Source organism: Entamoeba dispar, genomic scaffold, assembly GCF_000209125.1.
Source record: "Entamoeba dispar SAW760 scf_1105229457965 genomic scaffold, whole genome shotgun sequence".
Classification (NCBI taxonomy): domain Eukaryota; phylum Evosea; order Mastigamoebida; family Endamoebidae; genus Entamoeba; species Entamoeba dispar.
In genome coordinates, this window is record NW_001852956.1 from 1 (window position 1) to 21,357 (window position 21,357).

Here is a 21,357-nt window from a genome sequence, read left to right on the forward strand (position 1 = left end):
AATTGATTATATTATTATTGAATAATAAAATAAATAACAAAAACATAAATGGATGTAATATATTCTCATATCAATATAAAGAATGATTAATTGAAATAAATTATTAAAAATATATCTTATTAGAATTAAAATTGATAGAAATATACAATGATATTAGGAAAATATAAAATAATGTAAATCATTTTAGATAATAAAATGATTAAATAATATAATCAAGAAGGTATAATTGAAAATATAAAATTTATGATGAATTGAAAATATAACTAACATATAATTATAATAACATAATTATTAATATAAATATTGAATCAAGAATAATTTAATGAATGTATTTTCTTATATTAATAGTATCTCATAATTGTATATCAATATATTTAATGAGAATAATTCAAAAAGTAAATATACATAAATCAACAATACAATATAAACATAGAAATAAATTATTTATTTATATTGATGAATTAAAATAAATACAAAATCAAATTAAGATATGATAATTACAAATAATATTATTAAGAATATTTAAAACAATTAATAATAAAATAAATAACGATAAATGAAAATATATAAGAAGAAATAATAGACAAATAAGTAATAATCAACAATATACATATTGAATAGAATATGAAATATAGAAATAAAGAAAAATAAAACAGAAAAATAATCAAATCAAATAAATGATATAAGATAACACAAAACAATAATATTAATATAAAATAACGATAGTATTGATGTTATATTAAGAATGAGATATTAATTCTATACAACAAACATGACATATGTAAAATAGAACAAATTAAAATACAAATAAGAAAATAATTTATTCTAAACTTATATGTTCTAAATTATTAACAAGGTATAAATTATATGCAACAAGAGAGTGATAATGAATATGATTAATGAATTAAAGAAATGAAAGTTGAAAAGAACTAATTGGAATACATTTAAGAATGAATTGAAAAGAATAAAACAAGAATTAAATAAAATGATAGAAATAAATAATGAATTTCCAGAATGAATCTGATAAAACAATAAAGAAAATCAATATTTGATTATTTATTATTTTCTTTGTTCATTTCTTTTATAATGTATTATTATTTATTCATTATTATTTATATTATTTCATTTATTAACAAAATAAAACATCATTAAAACATTATTCATTTATTAAAATCTTTGATTTTATTCTATTAATATTATCATTTCATCTTCTCTTTTAGATAATTCAATATTAATTATATATTTATTTTTGATATTATTTCAATTAATAGAATTAATATTATTATTTAGTCATTTTCTATTATTTTAATGATTTATTATCACACTCTTCAATTATGAATTCAATAAATATAATTATAGTAATAAATTTTATTCATTATGAATTAGTATATTTACAAAATCATTTATAATTATCATATTTAATTAATGATTATTTATTTATTGTTTGTATTGTTTTGTTTTGTAATCAGATTTGTATTAAATCTTTAATAAATATTTCATTTTTCATCATTTATTTTCTATCTTGTGTTGAAATATTATTATGTATCATTCTATAATCAATAATATTTCTTGTTTTAATTATGTTAATATGAATACAATTTTATAACAGTAATAAATAAGTTAAAATATTAATCCATATAATACTTGTATATCAAATAAATTAATAATTTATATTTATTTCTTTGTATTTTAAATATTTATCTAATTATTATTTGAATATTCATTTATATATCATTTTATTTGATTATTTTCTTTATTTTATTAATAATTTCAATATATTTATCTATCTTCATATTCTTTTTCTTTTATTATAATAATATATTCATTGTTAATATCATAATCATCAGTTATTTCTATTTTATAATTCATTCTATCATTTATTTAAATTATAATTCTTTATTCTATTTATTTTTATGTATTATCTTTTTTTGATTCATTCTTTCTTCATTTTCTTATTATTCTGATTATATTCTTCTTTCTTTATCATTATCTTTTATCTTTTTATCTTTTCTCATTTATTTGTATTTTGATTTCATCATTTCTTTCTATTTTATTATCTTTATTTCTTATTATCATCTAAATCAATATATTATTCAATAAAATTATCATTTATTATATTCATATCTCTTTGTTTTAATAAATTTGATATTGTTCTTATGTATTTAATAATTCTTATTTCATGTTAATTGATTATTATTCTATTTTATTTATCATTAAAATATAATTAAATATTAATAATATTTGATATTGAATGATTAATATGTTTTAATTGTATAATTTAATACAAATGTTTTATTCTCATTAATTTAATTTATTCTCATTTAATTTATTCATTTTATCAACTTTTTATTTCTATTTTAAATACTAAATCTTTACATTATTCATATTTTATTTGTTTTTCTTCATTGTTTCTCTTTTGTTCATAGTTATCTCTTTCATTATGTTCATTATCATCACTATTTATAATTTGTCATTAAATGATTATTATAAGTTTATAAATGAATGATATGTTAAAATATAAAAGAATTTAAATGAGTTATTTAAGTTCGGGTGGTGCATCTGGTCGATGGATTGATGCATCTTCTGCTGCAGTCAATAAGCCTACAGCCCCACTTGAAGTAGGACCAGCAATATAACCAGCAATAGATGATGCACCAGAAAGATAGAGAACATGTTTTTGTTTTGAATATTTAGCCCAAGAAGGATGTTGGTCTAAACAATATTCTAATTGATCTGAATGTGTAGAATCTTGTAAAGCATTTTGTAAAGCATCAACTATCAATGCCTTAACTTCTGGAGAAGAAGAACCAAGTTGTTGATCAAAATTACCATCAAGTATTTTAAATAATGATTCTTGAACATCTTCTCCACATAATTTAGGTACAAAACATAATACACCTTTACAATCAACATTTGAAGTCATTGATCTAAAGATATCAGAAATTAATTGTGCATAATCTATCATTTGAGTAATAGTAATAGCAAGAATAGGTACTGCATTTTCATCAATTAATTTTTCTTTACATTCTTTATTACTTACAATAACTTGAAGAATAATAAAAAGAGATTCACTTGGTGCTTTCTTTAATAATTCTATAAGTTTAGATAAATGACCTGATGATGGTAAATAATCTAAACATTGAGGTTGATTAGTATAAAATATTGCTGCTGTTTTAGCAAGGGTATTCATCATATTAACATCTCTTTGTCTAACAGATTCTTGATATTTATTAAATAATCCATCAGTAAATATATTTGGATTATTAAGTGGACAAGTAGGATTTTTATTAAGAATTCTAATAAATACACCTCCAATATATAATTCATTTTCAAGTTCTTTATATTTAAATATAAAAGTATCTGGAACTTGCCATTTAACAGTTGAATCAGAAAGTTGTTTTGTATAAAATGCATTAGTCATTTTATTAATAAAAATTCCAATATCATTTTTCATTTTAGAATTCCAAATTAATTCAGGTGTTTCTGTAGTTGAATCTAATAAAATAATAGCTCCTCTTGGATCCATTTTCATTGTATTAATAATAGCAATTGGGAAAAATTTAGTTAATGTTAATGAAACTTTAGGTCCAATACCTGGTGTAGTAGACATTTTACCAATTAATTGAGATACAAGAATTCTTCTTTCAAATTCATTATCATTAACAAAATGATTTAAAAGATAAAGTAATCCTCCTCTAATTATTCCTTGTTGTAATCCTATTGTTACTGAAAATAATGATTGTGTTAATGGAATTACTTCTTCAAGATAATTTGATGGATGAAGTAATACAAGAAATTTAGATAATACTTTAGATTTAGCAATTATTTCAACACATTGTCCATTACTTACAATTCTTTTAATACAATTTAATATTGATTTTTGAATAATTGGTTCATCTGGTTCTTCTTTTAATAAATTAAATAATAATTCTAATAATTCACTATCATCACAAACTGCATTAATAACATCATATTGTTCAAATACATTATAAATAGCAATAGCTCTTAATTTTTCCCATTCTTTATTCATTTCATTTATTTTTAAACATGCTCTTAAGAAAATAATAGGATCTGGTAATGGTTCACATGTTCTTATTTGTTCATTAAATAATCTAATATAAACTCCATTAATAATTAATTCATTTTTTAATGTTGAAAATTTAAATAATTCATATTCTTTTGGTGTCCATTCTATTGTTCCATTTAAATGTGCATCAATATAATCAATTAATTCTTTTCTTGTTTTATTTGTCCATAATAAATATGGTGTTTGTGTTGTAGATGTAATTAAATTTAATATTTCACTAACATTACCATATCTAATTCTTAATCCAAGTTGTGGTGTAAATAATGAAAATACTGCTTTTGTTTCATTAGTATTTTCTTGAATTTTAACTAATTCTTTCATTGCTAATAATGACATTCCAGCAATAGCATTTTTCATTTGATGAATACTTTCTTGTTCTGCTTCTTCAAGTGTTGGATCATATGATAAAATTCTATGAATTAAATATCCAAGATAATTTCTATTATACATATCAATTCTTATTTCTTCATCTATTGAAAAACATGTTATACATTCTAATGATGCTTCTACAATTCCAAGTAATTCACTTCCAAGACATATTTTAATATTAGATAATATTGTATTATTTTTTTTAATTTCTATTAATGATTCTTTAAATTTAGATGCAACTGCCATAGCTCTAAGAATATATCTAATACTTATTACATTATTTTCTTTAATTTGTCCACATAATTCATCTAATATTTTTAATAATATTCCAATTCCTCCCATTCTAGCTAATTCTTGAATATTTAATATAGATGATTTAATAGTTAAATAAACTAATTCTAATGCTCTATTTCTTAATTCTTTATCATCTAATACAGGAACTAATAATCCATATCCTGCATATTTATATGGTGATAATATTTCTCCACATCTTTCATAAAGAATACATTGTGAATGAATAATAATTTCTGATTTTTCATTTGAATTATCTGGTCCTATTTCAATAAGTTGATTATATGCATCATTTACTTTTTCAAACATTTCTCTTCCTTCTGGATTTCTATCTGGATGATATTTTTGTGCTAATTTATAATATGCTTTTCTTAATTTTTGTTTATCATCAGGTGTTTCTACTCCAAGAATTTGACATGCTTCATTTGTTGACATTTTCTTTGGTGTTTCTGCTATATCAACCCATGTATGTAATATTGCTTGTAATAATCCTACTGGATCATTAATAATATAATTTGGATATTTTTCTTCATCACATAATTGTTTAAGATAAATTTTTCCACAATATAATTCATCTTTTAATTCTTCATATACAATAGGTGGAATTGGTACATGTGAATATACTGCTAATGGATTACATGTTAATCTAAATGCAAAATCTCCAATATGTTGTGAAATATTATCTATTAAATAATTTCTCATTGAACTATTCCATCTAATTTCTGGAGTAGCAACTTCTCCAACAAATCTTGCTGCAAATTCTTCAGAAGATCTATCAAGTACTGTTATTAATGATGGTGGAATAAGTGGTTTTAATATTGATAATTCAACTGATTCTCCTATTTTTTGTTGTCTATGAGTAGCATATAATAATCTTGAAATTTCTTTTAAATTACTTCCTGAATACATTAATGTAAAATAAAATACTCCTGTTAAATAAAATTTAGGTTGTGCTGTTGGATTATCTTCTAATAAATTTTTTAATAATCTTGCTGTTATATCAATTATTGTTGGTGATGCTGTTAATAATAATTGAACTATATGTGGAAGATTTCTTGGTGATGATAATATTCTTTTAGCTCTTGGAATTGGTCTTAATAAAATACCATGCATATCACGTGATGGATACATAGTAACTAAATTTTCTAATGTTTTACAAATAGATTGACATAATTCAATTGGAGTTAATATTCCTGTATCTTTTTTTAATAATGTCCATTTTAATACTGTAATATCTTTTAATATTTTCCAATCTTCCATTCCTTGTGCCCAAACCATTGTTGTTTCTTGAATAATATTTTCTTTAAGTAATTCTTTTAATTTATCAATAGATACAGGTCCTTTTTTTTCTTTTTTATTATTATTAATTTCTACATAATACCATTCTCCTATTATTGTTCCTGCTGTTAATAAATTTGTTTGTAATGGAATAATAGCATGATCTGAATGAAGATGAACAAGAATTAATAATTCAACATATAAATCAATTCCTCCAACATCAATAAATTTTCTTGCATTAATTTCTACTTTTAATAATGAATCAATTAATTCAATTAATCTATCTCTTATTAATAATGATCTTGTCATTTTTAACATTGAAACAATATGTGAAATATCTTTAAATATTCCAATTTCTTTATTAAATTTTTTATATATTACACTCATAGCTTGAATTGCTAATCCTTGTAATTCTCTATTTGTTTCAAATAAACATCTATGATATAATGTATCAAAAAATTCTCTTGGTTCATTTAATGTAATTTCTCCTTTTTCTAATAAACATTTAATAAAACATCCATCAACACATACTTCATTATCTAATGAATGATATTCTATAATAAATTCTCTATAATTCCATGCAATTTCTCCTTCTTCTTGATCTTTTTTTAATTGTCTAATTTCATTATTTATTCCTTCTTTTAATTCTTGTAATGTTTGATTATTCCAAATTAAATCTGCACATCTATGTTGTTGATGTATTTGATAAATAACCATATTCCAATTTCTTTTATTTTTTTTAATATGTTTTTGTTTTGTTCTAATTTCTTCTCCTTTTTGATGTCTTTCATTATTCCATTTCTTTAAAAATGCAATTGCTTTATTTATTTCTTGTTGTTTAACTCCTTTTCGTTTTTCACTATCAATTCCTTCATTTTCTTCTTTTGGTTGTTCTTCTGATTCTAAATATTTAAGTAATGCATATGGTAATATTCTTTTAAATGTTGATTCTGTTTCTTTATGTTCAAATGTAAAAATATCAAGTAAATGTAATGCTAAATGTTTTTGAAGTATTTGTGTTGTAGTTTTTGGTTTAGAAAAACATGCTGTATAAAAATATTGTAATGTAATTCCTTCTAATAATGCATAATCTTGTAATTCTTTAATTTTTTCTTCCATATCTGTTTCTTCTATAAGTATTTTTAACATTTGTCCTGCAATATGTGGAATAGAAATACATGGTGATTGAAAAAGTATAAATAAATCTCTTCCTAAACTTCCAATTAAATTCATTGTTTCATTAAACATATTAAATTCTGTAGTATTAGAATATGGTTCACAAACAATATATTTAAGTGTAGTAACACATCCATGAATTATAAATGGATTTCCTTTTTTAATATTTTCTTTAAGAGTATTAAATATTTTTTTATGTAATCCTAATTTCATTACTGCTAATTTTCCTTTTTTTTCTGTATTTTCTTCTGCTGTAGAATATAACATTAATCCACATATTCTTAATCCCCAAAATATTATAATTGGTTTAACACTTTCTAATGCTTTTCCAATAATTTCAACTAATTTTTCCATAATATTTTTATTTTGTACAAATGTTTCATATCCCATTCTTGTTGATAATAATCTATAAATACTTTGTAAAAATCCTTCTCCTGCTTTTCCATATATTATCATTTTTTCTAATGCTTGTCCAATTAATTTTGATCTTCCTGAATCTGCAATTTGTGGTCCATTAATACTTGTATTATTATTTAATAAAAATACAAATACCATAAATAATTCTTTTGCTTCTAAATCAACTATTTTATTTCCTTCAAAATTTGCTAAATTCTTTAATATAGATATTTCTATTTGTCCACTTTCTGCTATTGTCATTCTTTCAATAATTAATGATCCAAATCTTGGAATATCTGAAATAATAGGTTCTGCTTTTGCTGCAATTGCACAATCAAATAATGTTGCAATAAATTGTTCTCTTTGTGTTGTAAAAAATCGTTTTTGTAATCCATCACTAAATGTAATAATAATTTCCATAGCATCTTGTCCTCTTAATATATGAATTATTTCATTAAGTGGTTTTGCAAATGTTATTCCATAATTATTAATTTCTCTTTCAACAATCCACATTTCTGTAAAACATATTATTTTTTCTTTTTTTCCAATTCCATGATTAACTTTAATTTCTACTAATGATCCTCCTTCTTCTTCTTCTGCCTTTTTAATATTTGATAAATTAAATATATCTTCTATTGTTAATTCTGAATTAATTATCATTTTAATTCCAACTCCATCACATTTCTTTACAATTTCACTTGCTGCCATTCCTCTATCATTAATTAAATATATAATTCTTTCATTTCCTTCTTTAATAATTCCAATTCCTTGTGAATCTGTACATAAACATATTTCTTTAATATCACAAAACATTATTACTTTTTCTTTTTTTCCTTCTTTTTTTGATATTTCAACTATTCCATATGGTCTTATTTGAATATTAACTTCTTTATTTTTTCCATTATTATATATTTTTTCTGCTAAAAATGACATATAATGTGTTGGTTTAACTTTATATTTATATTCTTGAAGTATACAAATAACATAACTTCTTGCTGTTGATATTAATTTTTGTTTTTTTCCATTAACTTTAACAATAAATTCTTCTGCATTTTCTGTACATGAAATTTCTGTAATACTTGGCCATTCCCATACTTCAATTAATTCATATGTTCCACTTGTAAGTATTGCAACAAAATCTTTTGAAATACACATTTGTAATTCTTTATTTGCTATTAATCTAACTTTCTTAACTAATACTCTTTTCTCTGTCATTTGTGAAAAAAATTTAATTGATAGAGATCCTGTTGGATATTTACTAATTTCACTCATTTATTTGATCATTTTTAGTTCTTCTTTTCATTTTCTTTATATTATTTCTTCTCTTTCCTTCTCTTTTTCTTTTTTATTTCTTTCTTTAAAATTTAACCTTTCTAAAAACTTTTATTTCTTTTAACTTCTTCATTTATTTATACCAATTATTTATTCTTTGTTTCATACGTTCTGTTTGTTCTTTTGTAACTTTTCCTTTCTTTTTTCTTATTTCTTGTGTTGTTGTTCTTTCTTCTATTATTTCTTTTGTTTCCATTTTCATTGTTTCTTCACAACAAAATGTCCCCACTTCTCTTCGATCTAAACTCTTACACATCATAGGTGCTGCATATCCCCTACCCATTCCTCTTATATATCCAGTAGATGTTGTAAACATTCCATCTTTAAATTCTACTTGAATATCAGGTGTTTCATACATGTTATCTTTTAAATCTTTTAATGTTTCAGCAATTAAAAATATTTGTGGAACTGGTGCAAGTTCATTTTTAAATATTGTTTCTATTTCTATCCTTTCAATTTCTGTGTTTTTACTTTGTTTTTCTATTTCTTCTTTTGCTCTTTTTTCTTTTTCTTTTGGAGTTAATGTTTTAAATGATGGATCTTTCTCAAGTGTTTCTTTAATACGACTAATAACTCCTTTCATTTGAACCTCTTCAATAGCTCCATTAGTGATTAATTCTCCAAGAACATTAGCTGATGCTAGTGCTGCATATTGTCCTCCTGTTAATTGTGCTACTGCTCGCATTAATGTTCTTAAATATCTACTTCCTAATGGTTCTGCACCTACACAATATATGACAATATCTTTTTTCATACATTCTCTTACTTCTTTAAGTAAATCATATCCACATGGACATCCTTTAGGGAACCCATCTCCTTCCCTAATAAACCCATGAGGTGGTGCATCACCAATCCAAACTATCACCTTTGCTGCACTTTCTCGATACTTTAAATTACTTGCACAGTGCATTCCACAACAAACAGACTCTGGTTCATCTCCTCCTCCTTTTGCATTCATCCTATTAACTGCTTCTTTGATAGCTTTCATAGAATCAGTAAAGTCAGTGAGTCTAAACGCAAATGAATTGTCTTGTGGTGGATGGTCTCTATATTCAACAAGTGCAAATCTAACATCACATTTCTCTGATTGTATAATTGTACTAATTATCTTCTCAATACTTTCTTGTGCAGCACGAAGATATGAACCCATAGACCCTGTAGTATCACATAAAAACACTAAATCAAGTTCACTCATTCAATTTATTTGTAATGATTTCCTTTGATTTTAAGTTCATTTAACATTTCTTCTTGTTTTTCTTTTTGAGGTTTTTTAACATAAAACAAAATTCTTTTTTATATTTTGATGTTTCTTCCAAGATGAAAATAATATTTAAGAATAACCAAAAACTACTAGATTATTGAGAAAAGAAATATATTGACACTGTAACATTATCTAAACTTTGTTTGAATAAAGCTAAATCTACTAAGTAACGAGCGATATCTTTTTTATTTGTTGGTTTCTTGATTCCATTTTCATCAACACCATTGTAATCATTTGTATATAAATATTCTCTAACAATGTCTGCACAAAAGTCATAAGAAATTACATTCCAAAGACCATCACATCCAATTAAAACAAACTCATCGTCTGGACTCCTTTCTATCTGATTTGTGTCTGCCTCGTCAGTCACAAACTTTTTTAATGCAATATCACCAATGCTACGCGATACTCCTAGTAATCCTTCTACTCTCCATCCATGGAAGTAAAAAACCTTACCTCCAGCAAGTTCAATTCTTTGTTTTTCAACTTCGTTGTTTGGAGAATGTTTGTTAGAAAGTATTATCGGTTTACTGTTCTTCTTACAAAATATTATTTCTGTATCACCAATATTAGCAGTAGTAATTTTTTTATCATCAATAACACAAACTCCAGCAGTTGTCCCTGCATTAATATGAAGAACATCTGCAATAGTTAAGAAACCTTTATTAACTTGTTTAAAAGATTCTTTTAATGCCATTTGAATATTTTCTGTGAAATGAGGATTTGAAACAAGATAATTGAAAATTTTAAATGAACAATAATCGGATGCTGATGTTCCCATATGACCATCAAATACACCAAACACAGTTATACGTCCATACTGAGAAGTTGAAAGTAAATTTAAATCATCTATATAGACACTAAAATCTTCATTACATTTTCTTGGACCAGTTTCTGTGTGAGAAGAAAAACAATGGTCTTTAGGAGATAATGGTTTTGATAAAGGAAAATTAAATTTAGAAAAGATTGTATCCACTTCTTCTATTCCAATACATTTATCATAAGAGTGAGATGGAATGTGAGGTGTTGAAGTTGTTTTAGCGGGAATAAGAATCCAATTTTTCATTGAATAAATTTGATTAATATCACTATGAAAAGATGGTGGAATAATTTGGTCAGTGTAATGTTGGAGATAACAAGAGATGATTCGATCTTTAATATCACAAACTCTAATGGCATTTAATCCTGTTTCATCTGCTTTAGTAGTATTTATAATAGCAGAAAATTTTTTTAAAGTTTCATTTCTTTTATCATTGAGATGCGACGAAAGTAGTGGTTCTGTTGAATGACCAATTGAACGAGAAAGTCTTAACCTAGTACTGGGAGTTGTTTTTTTAATTTTTTTAGCAGAAATTTTTGCAGGTTGACCTAACATAATATTTTCACGAATAATCGTTCTAGGATTTAGTTTAATTGGGGTTATAGACCAGTGTATCATTTGACTCATTAAATACATGATTGGGTCTAATAACTTAATAGAACTTCTTGTTGAAAGATGGTTATTTGTAGAAATTTTGATAGATTGAGTTTCTGAAGAAAGACATAGATAAAGGATAACCGTTCTGTTAGAGGTATAAAAAATTGGTTGAGGGAAATTAGCTAAAGTTGATGAATGAGAAATTGATGGAACTGTTGGAAGATAACAAATTGAGTCTAATGCTTCTAAAAACAATTCAATACTTAATAATCCAGTAATAAGATTAAAACGAGTTAAAGAAAAGATATTTAATATACAATGTTGAATTTGAGTGAAAAGTTCAGGTGTTGGGATATATGTTAGTTGACAACCAGCTATTAAGATATTAGTAAAATCAGAATTTATTGTTTGATGTTCTGTTATTAATACAACATGAATATCTTTATTATTTTTTAATGATTCATTAACATAAAATAAAGCTTCTTGATGTTTTACATTAGTTAATGTTTTAGAAAAAATAATATTACGAATTTCATCATTAATTTCATTTAATATAATATCTCCATCTGAAGAAAGAATTACAATTGTTAATTTATTATGAAATAATTTTTGTTGAATTGCAAAGAGGGCGTCTTTAATTGTGTCTTGATTTGTTACATCAATAAGTATAAGACATTCTGCTAATTCTTTTCTTTTTTCTTCATTAAACAATGCAATAACACCAGCATGAAAAGTATTTTTTTCTATAGGAATAGATGGTTCTTCTTTATTTAAAAAGTAACGTTCCGATTGAATTCTATTAACATTTCTAAACCTTGCTGAATTTGTTCTTCCAGTTTTAAGTCCTTGTTTTGGATGAGATACAAAAACTTCTCTACCATCATCATAATAAACACAAAACCGATGATTGAGATTAGAAAGAATTCTAATAGAAAGAGGATCTTCTAATATACTCTTTCCTTTAAGAGAAAGAATAAATAATGAGTTATAATATCCATCAACCAATTCATATTGTCTTGGTGAATAAACAATTGAACGAGTAACAATAAATGTTCCATCAACAGAAATATTAACAGTTGTTTGACAATTTTGATATTCAAAACATGGACAAACGATATCAAATACATGAGGAACTATAAAGATGAGGAATTAGAATTATTAATAAAAGTCATAATAAAAATTAAAACAAACATGTCTTAAAGTATTGAGTAAAAGCTGAATAACAAAAACTAAATGTTTGAGTGATTGATTTAATTAATACAAAAGAAATATCAATAAAATCAATGATAATATAAATTGGATTTGGTACAATAAAAAAACCATATTTCTTTGGAAAAATAATTAGCAAATTATTATCTGCTTGTTGAAGTGATATATTGACTTCATAATTTGTAATAATACCATTTGTTGAACAAAACACTATTATATTATTAATTTCTAGATGTTGTATTTCATTAGACATAATTGCTTTATTGACAATATTCTTAATAAAATGACTTCCATTTTCTTTATTTTGTATGATTAAATGATTAATTTTAGATTGGTAAATCCCGATTTTGGTTGTCATTTGAATATTAAGATTCTGTCTATGGAAACTAATAAAAAAAAAATGGAAAAATATAAATTAATAAAAATTGTAGAACAAAAATCAAAGATTTTTCATATTCGTAACGTACTTCTTTTGTTACAATAAATCCATTTTTACATAATTTCATTCTAATTATATTTTACACTTTTTAAGATATTTAAATCAGGAAATTATTTTTATATTTTTATATTATGATTTTATCGTCAAATAAAAAATAGAATTTCCTTTTTTTTTTAATTTTTTAATTTTTTCTTATTTTAGCGAACTCAAATGAACTCTCAGAATTCAAATGATTTTATTTATTCTTATTAGCGTGGTTCTTGGTGTTGATACAAGTTCAATGAGAAAATTATGTGCAAAGAAACGATATGTTTCTGCTTTTAAGATATTTAAAGAAAGTTTCAGTAAAAAGTATTTAAGTCAATCCGAAGAAATAAGAAGAATGGCAATTTTTTCTGTTTGTTTATTTTCAGTTATTCTTTATTTGGATTTTGTAATAGGTTATTGGTAGCAATAATTTATTCACCTAGCAACGAGTTGAAATGATAGAAAAATTTAATGCTCAAAGGAAAATAGAGAGTGATGTCAAACTTGATATCAATAATTTTACTGATCTTACAAATGATGAATTTATTCAAATGTATATTGGTGGAAAAAAAAAGAGTGAAAATAGTAAAGATCAAAACATTGTTAATAACAATAGGTATATTCCTCAAAAAGTTAACTATCCTACAATGTATTCTTTGTGTGGTAAAAATACTAATTATAATTCAGAGACTGATGGTAAAATCGACCACTGTAGCCTTGGTGTTGATCAAAAACTTTGTCGTTGTTGTTACGCCGCGTCAATAGCTAATTTTCTTCAAATAAAACACCATATTGCTAATGGTGAAAATGTTCAATATTCTATACAGCAAATTGTTGATTGTACTGGCGGTAAAACTAAAGGATGTTGTAGTGGAATGTCATATGATGCATTAAACTATAATAGGGTATTTGCTACAAATGACGTTTATCCATTTAGAGATGCTGAAACCTCTCCAGATTGTCAATCATATACAAGACCAAGTTGTTATACTGTTAAAGAATTTGCTCAGACACTCACCTCATATAAGGAATGGTATGCACCAACATACAATGAAATAAAACAAATTATCTATGATAATAAAGGTGCTATTAGTGGAATATATGTCCCTCTTAGTGGAGTTGTGTCTGAAGTATGGCAAAGTTATTCTAGTGGTATAATAAATGTAAGTTCATATTGTAGTTCTAACAATGGTAATATTTTCACTAATCATATGGTTGTACTTGTTGGATTTGGTTTTGAAGCACAAGGAGAAGGGGTTAATGGTAATTTCATTATTATTAGAAATTCTTGGGGAACTGATTGGGGAGACAAAGGTACTGCTAAGTTATCTACTGACAGTTTATGTGGAATAGGAAATTGTGATGGTGAGACTGTTCCATGTTCTCATCCAACAATTATCACATTTGAAACTAAAGTAGGTCCATCTACTGAACAAGACTATGGATGTTTACAAGATAAATGCTCCCCAACAAATGACTGTGATGGAGTTAACTGTTTAACTAAAAGTTTAGATCCACCACCTAATCATTCTGTTGGAATTGTTATTATCATGTTGGTAATATGTCTTATGGGGCTTTTCTAAATGAGTTTTTTTTAAAAAAAAAGAAAATTAAAGTGTTATTATTAAAAAGAATAGAGGTAATTAAAAATGTTCTTCAGTTTGGAGTGATTGATAAAATCTTGATTCTCTTTTATCATCTTGACCAAGGGTATATGTCGTAAGAACAACTATTAAATAAATACTTCATGAGAAATGAAAAAAAAACTTATCATAAAAACAAACATAAAGCAAAACAGTTTAGTGGATCACAACATAAATATTTTAGTGATATAAAATAGGTTTCAACACTAACTAAAACTGAGAATAACAATTTTAAAATCAAAATTGAGAGATGGATACCAATGGCAATACCAAATTTTAAAAAATACACAAAATACATTTTGTCAATTTTAAGACTCACTTTCAAATTTCTATGAGAATACACTAACCATACTGCTACTCCTCCAAATATTACCAAAACAATAAACTGTTCTGTTTATTTAGTTTAATGTCATAAATTAATAATAAACAAACGGTTAATAATTGTAAATGGAATTGAAAGATAAGCCCAACTTCTATTAGGTAGTGTTGGATCACATCCACCTTCTAGAGAAACATAATAAATAAGCTGGGCACACACAAGAATTAAAAACACAGTATTAACAGTATAAACAATAGATGGAATTATAAATCGATTTTTCATAACTGCAACATTCCCTCCTGAACGATGGTCATAATAATCAAATAAACAAACAGTGAATGCTGTTATAAATAAGTAACAACAAATTGATTCTGTCAAACGTTGAATAACATATAAAAAACATGATTGTTTTGATGAATAGAGCATTAAAGAAAATACGAATAACATCAAAAACAAATAAGTAACTACAAAAGAGTAATATAATGAACGACTTATAGTTAAACGTACTCGGTTATATCTCTTATGTGACATATATAATGTATGAACAAATTGAATAATTACCAATATAAATAAAAATAAATAAATTGCAATACCTGCAATTGATTCATTTGTTAATGGATATGAATTTTTGGTGTCTGAGGGATACAACATTACAGTTTATCAAAAATAATGTTTTCTAGTTCAAATTTCTTTTCAAACAAAAACCTTACTTAAAATAATTTTGATAAAATAAATATTTATTCTTCCTTTTTGTTTTGACCATCAAAACCATATAACTTAGTTTCAAAATACTCAATCAGTGCCTCAGGATTCCTAACCTTCAATAATTCAATTGGATAAACATTTCTTGGTCTGCCGTCTGGTTGGTATAAAACATGTAATTGTCCTTTTTCATTCCAAATATCATGAACAACACCATGTTCTTTATATTCTGTTCCAATTTTCTTAGGTTTCTTTTGATTCTTTTCAAAATCATCAATTAAAACACTGTACTTAGTTCTAATTTCGTCTTCAGTTTCCCAAGTATTATCTTTTGATGAATAATTCTTCCATTTAACCAGATAACTTGTAATTCCATGAACTATTTTCTTTCTAACAATTCGCTCAACTTCAAATGTTTGAGGAACTTCTTCCATAATAATTGGACTTGTAGGCTGATTTTCACTGAATCGATCCATAAAATTATCAAACGCATTTATATGATTTCTTGTATTTGGTTTTCTGATGTGTTCTTTTTTGTAATTTTTAATATCTTGATCAATTTTTTCGCAAAAAGATAAACTTGATGCAATAGATTCAAAGTCGTTGTTTTTAGTTGTTTTTGTTCGTGGTGTTGGAGGTACTGATAATTCTTTTGTTGGATTTCTTTTTACAAAAGGATAAGTAATTCCAGATTCTTCTCTAAATTCATTATCCAATTGAAGTGTTGTTGATACAAAACATTCATTTAATGGGATGTTCCGGTGGTACAACAACATTCTACTTACATAAACATATTTCTCTTTGTCTTCTTGAGAAGAGCAAACTATGGTTGAACTTGAATTAATTTTTCCAAGCACAATAAGTTCATTTAATTCTTCAACAGAAATTAGTTCATTGAGTTGAGAATCTCCAATTATTGACCAGTAAAGTTTGTCATGTTCTGTTGATCCTTCGAAATACAATGATTTAAGTTGTATTAATGAATACACAGTTTGTAATGGTAATGAAAAAGTATTTATTTCAACTTTATTGTTTCTGATAACTGCTTTAAACAACTTGATTGCCCTTGATAAGATTAAAGAAGGTTCTATTCCGTATTGGTTTTGAATATTAGTCATTTCTGTTTCTTGAGAAAGAATAGAACATATTTTGATTGTTAGATTTGGTTCTTGAGGGGGCGCTTCGATAGGATAGTAATGATGGTCATTATTAATTGACCATTCAATAAGTGGTTGAAACTGGAGTGTAATTATTGATGATGGAGAAACAGAAATAAGTTGGACTGTATATGGTTCCACTCCATATTCTTGGTTATCTACTTTTATTTTTAAATTAAATCCTATTCCTCTTCTACATGAATTTACTATACAAAGTGTTGAGTCATGTGAAATTTGAAATGATTCATCTTTAAATTTACTGTTTATTATTTTATTTTTGTCAACCATAAAGAACTCCACCCCACAAATAATTAGTGATTGGTGAGTTTGAATTCTTTCAATAGGAATAACACTGAATAAAATCTTTTTATATAAATCATCTAAATATTGAGCTGCTTCATTTGAAAATTCATTTCCAAATGTTTTTACTTCTTTTTGGAAGTAATCAATACTATTTTAGTTATAACCAAGACTCTCAAAACATGCTTTCAAAGAATGAAAACAAACGGATTTAAATCAGTATCAAATAACTCCCATTGAAATGTTATGAATTGGTCTTCAAATAACTGATTAGAATCAAGATAGTCTTTTAGAAATCGAACAGTTCTTTTATCATTCATTTCTATTTCAATAGCATCACCATTTCCATTAAGCACTTTGAGATTAAGTTTCATTAACCTTTAACAAACATATTTTAACCTTAAATACTTTTATCTTTTCTACAAAAATGATTATCCTCAAGAAAGATTGATATCAAAAGACAAACAACTTGGTTATATATAAAAAAAAAGAAAACAGTTATTCATTTTTAGCTTTCTTTGATGAACGAGATACTGTAGTTCCAACTTTTTGCCATTCAAGATAGTTTGCTCGTAAATAAGGCATTGGTAATCCAAATGCTAACAAACAAAATGCTAATCCGATTCCATCGATTGAAAGCATTACAAATACGTTTTGTGTAATAAAGCCAATGATAAATCCAAGAATCTAAAGGTGATTAATAACAAAATAAACAAATAATGAAAATAACTTTGTAATAAAAAACTCATTGAAGAACAAACGATGGTAAGTGGAACGATAATTGAAGTACTTTTGTCAACAATCTTTTGTCCAACAAAATCAATTGGAGGAATAGTAAATTGAAATTGGTTCATTGAAAATAATAAGATTATATCTTGTTAAAAATTTATCTTAAAAATAAATAACATAATACTACCAAGGAACGATGAATTTTGTTATTTAAGCAAAGAAATCAGGAACAGCTTTTGGGATTTGTTGTCGTAATGGTTTCCAATTCTTTGGCATAGCAGAGAGTGGTGGTGCACAATATTGAACTGAAACAATCATTCCAGCACTACTAACTTCCAAATAACACCCTAAGTTACCAAACTCTCCAACAAAATTGGTTGCACTCCAAATAGAATGAACAGACTTATTATCAGAGAGTACTTCACCTAATGGTTGTAATGAATTTGTGTTAATAAGAAGTTTAAAATGTCTTGAGGGGTTATTAGAATTTTCTTTTTCGAGGTATTGAGTAACATCAGCTTCAGTAAATTGATACTCATCAGTTCGTTCATACCATTTGAAATATTTTGTGTATTTTTCTTCTTTAGCTTGAGCAATAATAAACCAAGTTAAAGCATCAGATGCAGTGAGATTTTTAACACGAGGAAGTGTATTAAGATTATCTAATGATACATGATTTAAAATTCCACCATGACAACATAAATAAGTTCCTTGAACAACTGCAGCAATAGGTAAGTATTTGAATGTTTCAACAATCATTTGGTATACATTATCATTACCGTATTTACTAAAACATTCAGATTGAAATCCACCAATTTCACTAAACATTTTAAGTTCATTTTGACCACGCAACATAATTATTTTAGTTGGATATAAAACTTTATAACACATTAAGATAATATAAACTTCTAATCCATTCATTCCAAAATTAACATAGTCTCCTAAAAACAAATAATTCGTAAATGGTATTTTCCCTGACATTTTAAAAATATTTAATAAATCATGTAATTGTCCATTTAAACATCCAACAATTGTTACTTGGCTATTAATTGGAACAACATTTTGTTCTCTTAAACAAATAATTTTAAATTGTTCACAAATTTCTTTTATAACTTCTTCATGAATAACTTCTAACTCACTAACTTTATTAATACATTCATTAAGATGTGCCATAGTTGTAACCATCTCTTTCTTTTCTTTCTTTTTTTTTTAGAAAATTTTATATTTTTTTTATAAGTTCTTCTTATTTTAAGATTCTTGTTTTTTATTATTGTTTTTTCTTTTTTGATTCCAAAAATTTTTGAACTTAAAACTTTATCTTTAATAATGAATATAAATCAACAACAAGACCTTTTTGCTTTGTTAATTAATAAATACATCAATACTGAAATGAATACAACAACAGCAATAAAATCTTTAGATGATTTAAGGCAATTTCCAATTCAAACAAGTCCACAATTTATAAGAATAATACAAGAAGCGTGTAAACAAGGAAACTTTGAAGTGTTACAATATTTTTGTGAAAAATTTCCTTCTTATATTGATCAACCAAATGTTCAAGGAGAAACTCCATTATTTATTGCTACAGCCTATAACAAACTGGAAATTGCTAAATATCTTATAGAACATGGAGCAAGTACAAATCATTTATTACCTACTGGAGATAGTTATTTACATTGGATAGCTGCTTCACCACCAAGTTCATTAAAAAATAGTATAATTAATGAAGTTATTGCTAAATATCCTGAGATAGTAAAAACAAATAATGTAATACAAGAAACAGCAATGCATATTGCTGCATTGGTTGGTGATGTTGATATTGTAAATAAATTAATTGAATGTGGTGGAAAACCAACAGATAAAACAATTCGTTGTATTGATGTATATGGATATGCTCAAGCAAGTGGAAACAAAGAGTTAATGGACTTATTAAAACCTTTATGTAAAAAAGACCAAATAACACAAGAACAAAAATTAACAGGTATTGCTGGATTTGCTATAAGTAGATCAGACTCTCCTTCATTATCTAGTTCAAATGGTAATTCTTCTGCAACTGATACTATTAGTGATAATGAAGATACATTCAATGTTGAATGTGTTGAGTTAGATCCAAATGAAGACACAACAGTAGAAGGATTATATAAGAAATATCAAACATATAACTTACCAAAACAAAGTAAATTAAAAAAACTTATGAATAAAATAGTTAAATATCCCAGTGTTAATCAATTTAAAAGAGAAACTATGGTATTAATTAAAGAAGCATTTTTATCAAGAAGAATGATGGAACAACCAAATAATTTTGGAAAAGGAAAGAAATATAGAATTATCTCTCTTGATGGTGGAGGAATTAAAGTACTTATGGAAGTTATTTTACTTCAAAGATTGTCTGCAGAATTTCCTAATATGTTTGCTAATTGTAATTTATTTTGTGGATGTAGTGCATCGAGTGTTGTTGCTGTTACATTATCAATGGGATATAATTTAGATGGTTTAATAAAATTGATTGAACATGTAATTCGATATTCTTTTAAGAAAGACTCTATTCAATCAGTCACAAATCCTAAATACATCAATGACTATTTAAGAGCTTTTGGAGAAGTTGCATTTGGTAATTTAAAATTAAAGAATTTACCACGACATGTTCTTATTCCTGCATTTCTTATTGATAGTGGAATTGATTCAGAAACAAGACATTGCAAGTCAGAAGCATTTAATAACATCATTCCCGGAAATGATACAGAAAAAGTTGCTGATGTATGTTTGAGATCTGCTGCTGCACCAAGTTATTATAGACCTTATCAAAATTATGTTGATGGTGGTATTATAGATAATGTTCCTTGTGGAGTAGCTTGGCCATATTTAATTGGTGCAAAAGGTATTGGAATTGATCCAAAAGATATTGTTTGTTTATCATTATCTGCTGGAAGACCAACTCCAGCTCATCTTGATGCTCAAAAAATTGGTAATGGTGGATTGGTTCAATGGGCACCTTTTTTAGCTGATTTGTTTATGTTGGCAAGAAGAGATGAAACTGTAAAAGAAGGAAAATTACTATTTGGTGAAAGGTTTCTTCGAGTAGACCCAATATTACCTGGACAAATTTTATTAGATAATGTGGAACAAATTGAAGAAATTAAAAAAATTGCACAATCATACGACCTTGAAGAAATTAGAAAGTGGATGAGAGAATATTGGGAATAAAAATTCATAATTCAATATTTT

General features: G+C 25.3%; 8 protein-coding genes across 8 annotated transcripts, besides 33 other annotated features; 2 read left to right on the forward strand and 6 right to left on the reverse strand.

Moving 5' to 3' along the window:
* Positions 1–5: 5 nt before the first annotated feature.
* Positions 6–133: a sequence feature (AT_rich).
* Positions 134–139: 6 nt separating this feature from the next.
* Positions 140–300: a microsatellite.
* A 133-nt stretch (positions 301–433) lies between these two features.
* Positions 434–473: a sequence feature (AT_rich).
* Positions 474–490: 17 nt separating this feature from the next.
* Positions 491–607: a microsatellite.
* Positions 537–720: a microsatellite.
* Positions 674–818: a microsatellite.
* Positions 819–885: 67 nt separating this feature from the next.
* Positions 886–999: a microsatellite.
* A 46-nt stretch (positions 1,000–1,045) lies between these two features.
* Positions 1,046–1,131: a microsatellite.
* Positions 1,132–1,227: 96 nt separating this feature from the next.
* Positions 1,228–1,442: a sequence feature (AT_rich).
* A 218-nt stretch (positions 1,443–1,660) lies between these two features.
* Positions 1,661–1,827: a microsatellite.
* Positions 1,744–1,922: a microsatellite.
* Positions 1,877–2,067: a microsatellite.
* Positions 2,068–2,108: 41 nt separating this feature from the next.
* Positions 2,109–2,209: a microsatellite.
* Positions 2,161–2,338: a microsatellite.
* Positions 2,291–2,469: a microsatellite.
* A 67-nt stretch (positions 2,470–2,536) lies between these two features.
* EDI_315300 (uncharacterized protein) lies at positions 2,537–8,869 on the reverse strand (the record flags this gene model as incomplete). The annotated part of the gene is made up of 1 exon (XM_001734033.1): positions 2,537–8,869. The coding sequence occupies one exon, from the start codon at positions 8,867–8,869 to the stop codon at positions 2,537–2,539; it is 6,333 nt and encodes a 2,110-aa protein (XP_001734085.1).
* Positions 3,908–3,939: a sequence feature (AT_rich).
* Positions 4,127–4,170: a sequence feature (AT_rich).
* Positions 4,624–4,688: a sequence feature (AT_rich).
* Positions 6,089–6,117: a sequence feature (AT_rich).
* Positions 6,383–6,405: a sequence feature (AT_rich).
* Positions 7,726–7,746: a sequence feature (AT_rich).
* Positions 8,199–8,226: a sequence feature (AT_rich).
* An 18-nt stretch (positions 8,870–8,887) lies between the features above and the next one.
* Positions 8,888–8,956: a microsatellite.
* Positions 8,957–8,979: 23 nt separating this feature from the next.
* Positions 8,980–9,139: a microsatellite.
* EDI_315310 (uncharacterized protein) lies at positions 9,003–10,124 on the reverse strand (the record flags this gene model as incomplete). The annotated part of the gene is made up of 1 exon (XM_001734034.1): positions 9,003–10,124. The coding sequence occupies one exon, from the start codon at positions 10,122–10,124 to the stop codon at positions 9,003–9,005; it is 1,122 nt and encodes a 373-aa protein (XP_001734086.1).
* Positions 9,365–9,444: a microsatellite.
* Positions 10,125–10,284: 160 nt separating the features above from the next.
* EDI_315320 (protein phosphatase 2C, putative) lies at positions 10,285–13,174 on the reverse strand (the record flags this gene model as incomplete). Its single annotated transcript, XM_001734035.1, has 2 exons — positions 10,285–12,740; positions 12,799–13,174. The coding sequence occupies 2 exons, from the start codon at positions 13,172–13,174 to the stop codon at positions 10,285–10,287; spliced, it is 2,832 nt and encodes a 943-aa protein (XP_001734087.1).
* A 29-nt stretch (positions 13,175–13,203) lies between these two features.
* Positions 13,204–13,243: a sequence feature (AT_rich).
* A 119-nt stretch (positions 13,244–13,362) lies between these two features.
* Positions 13,363–13,455: a sequence feature (AT_rich).
* Positions 13,456–13,484: 29 nt separating this feature from the next.
* On the forward strand, positions 13,485–14,865 carry EDI_315330 (cathepsin W precursor, putative; the record flags this gene model as incomplete). Its single annotated transcript, XM_001734036.1, has 2 exons — positions 13,485–13,652; positions 13,726–14,865. 2 exons carry the CDS (start codon positions 13,485–13,487, stop codon positions 14,863–14,865), a joined length of 1,308 nt encoding a protein of 435 aa, XP_001734088.1.
* Positions 14,866–14,870: 5 nt separating this feature from the next.
* Positions 14,871–14,913: a sequence feature (AT_rich).
* Positions 14,914–14,925: 12 nt separating this feature from the next.
* Positions 14,926–15,895, reverse strand: EDI_315340 (uncharacterized protein; the record flags this gene model as incomplete). The annotated part of the gene is made up of 3 exons (XM_001734037.1): positions 14,926–15,011; positions 15,067–15,315; positions 15,358–15,895. 3 exons carry the CDS (start codon positions 15,893–15,895, stop codon positions 14,926–14,928), a joined length of 873 nt encoding a protein of 290 aa, XP_001734089.1.
* Positions 15,807–15,830: a sequence feature (AT_rich).
* Positions 15,896–15,954: 59 nt separating the features above from the next.
* Positions 15,955–15,986: a sequence feature (AT_rich).
* Positions 15,982–17,777, reverse strand: EDI_315350 (chromobox protein, putative; the record flags this gene model as incomplete). Its single annotated transcript, XM_001734038.1, has 2 exons — positions 15,982–17,554; positions 17,611–17,777. The coding sequence occupies 2 exons, from the start codon at positions 17,775–17,777 to the stop codon at positions 15,982–15,984; spliced, it is 1,740 nt and encodes a 579-aa protein (XP_001734090.1).
* A 482-nt stretch (positions 17,778–18,259) lies between these two features.
* Positions 18,260–18,308: a sequence feature (AT_rich).
* A 34-nt stretch (positions 18,309–18,342) lies between these two features.
* Positions 18,343–19,317, reverse strand: EDI_315370 (serine/threonine protein phosphatase PP2A catalytic subunit, putative; the record flags this gene model as incomplete). The annotated part of the gene is made up of 1 exon (XM_001734039.1): positions 18,343–19,317. The coding sequence occupies one exon, from the start codon at positions 19,315–19,317 to the stop codon at positions 18,343–18,345; it is 975 nt and encodes a 324-aa protein (XP_001734091.1).
* Positions 19,112–19,133: a sequence feature (AT_rich).
* Positions 19,317–19,418: a microsatellite.
* A 40-nt stretch (positions 19,419–19,458) lies between these two features.
* EDI_315380 (ankyrin repeat-containing protein, putative) lies at positions 19,459–21,336 on the forward strand (the record flags this gene model as incomplete). The annotated part of the gene is made up of 1 exon (XM_001734040.1): positions 19,459–21,336. The coding sequence occupies one exon, from the start codon at positions 19,459–19,461 to the stop codon at positions 21,334–21,336; it is 1,878 nt and encodes a 625-aa protein (XP_001734092.1).
* Positions 21,337–21,357: the final 21 nt, after the last annotated feature.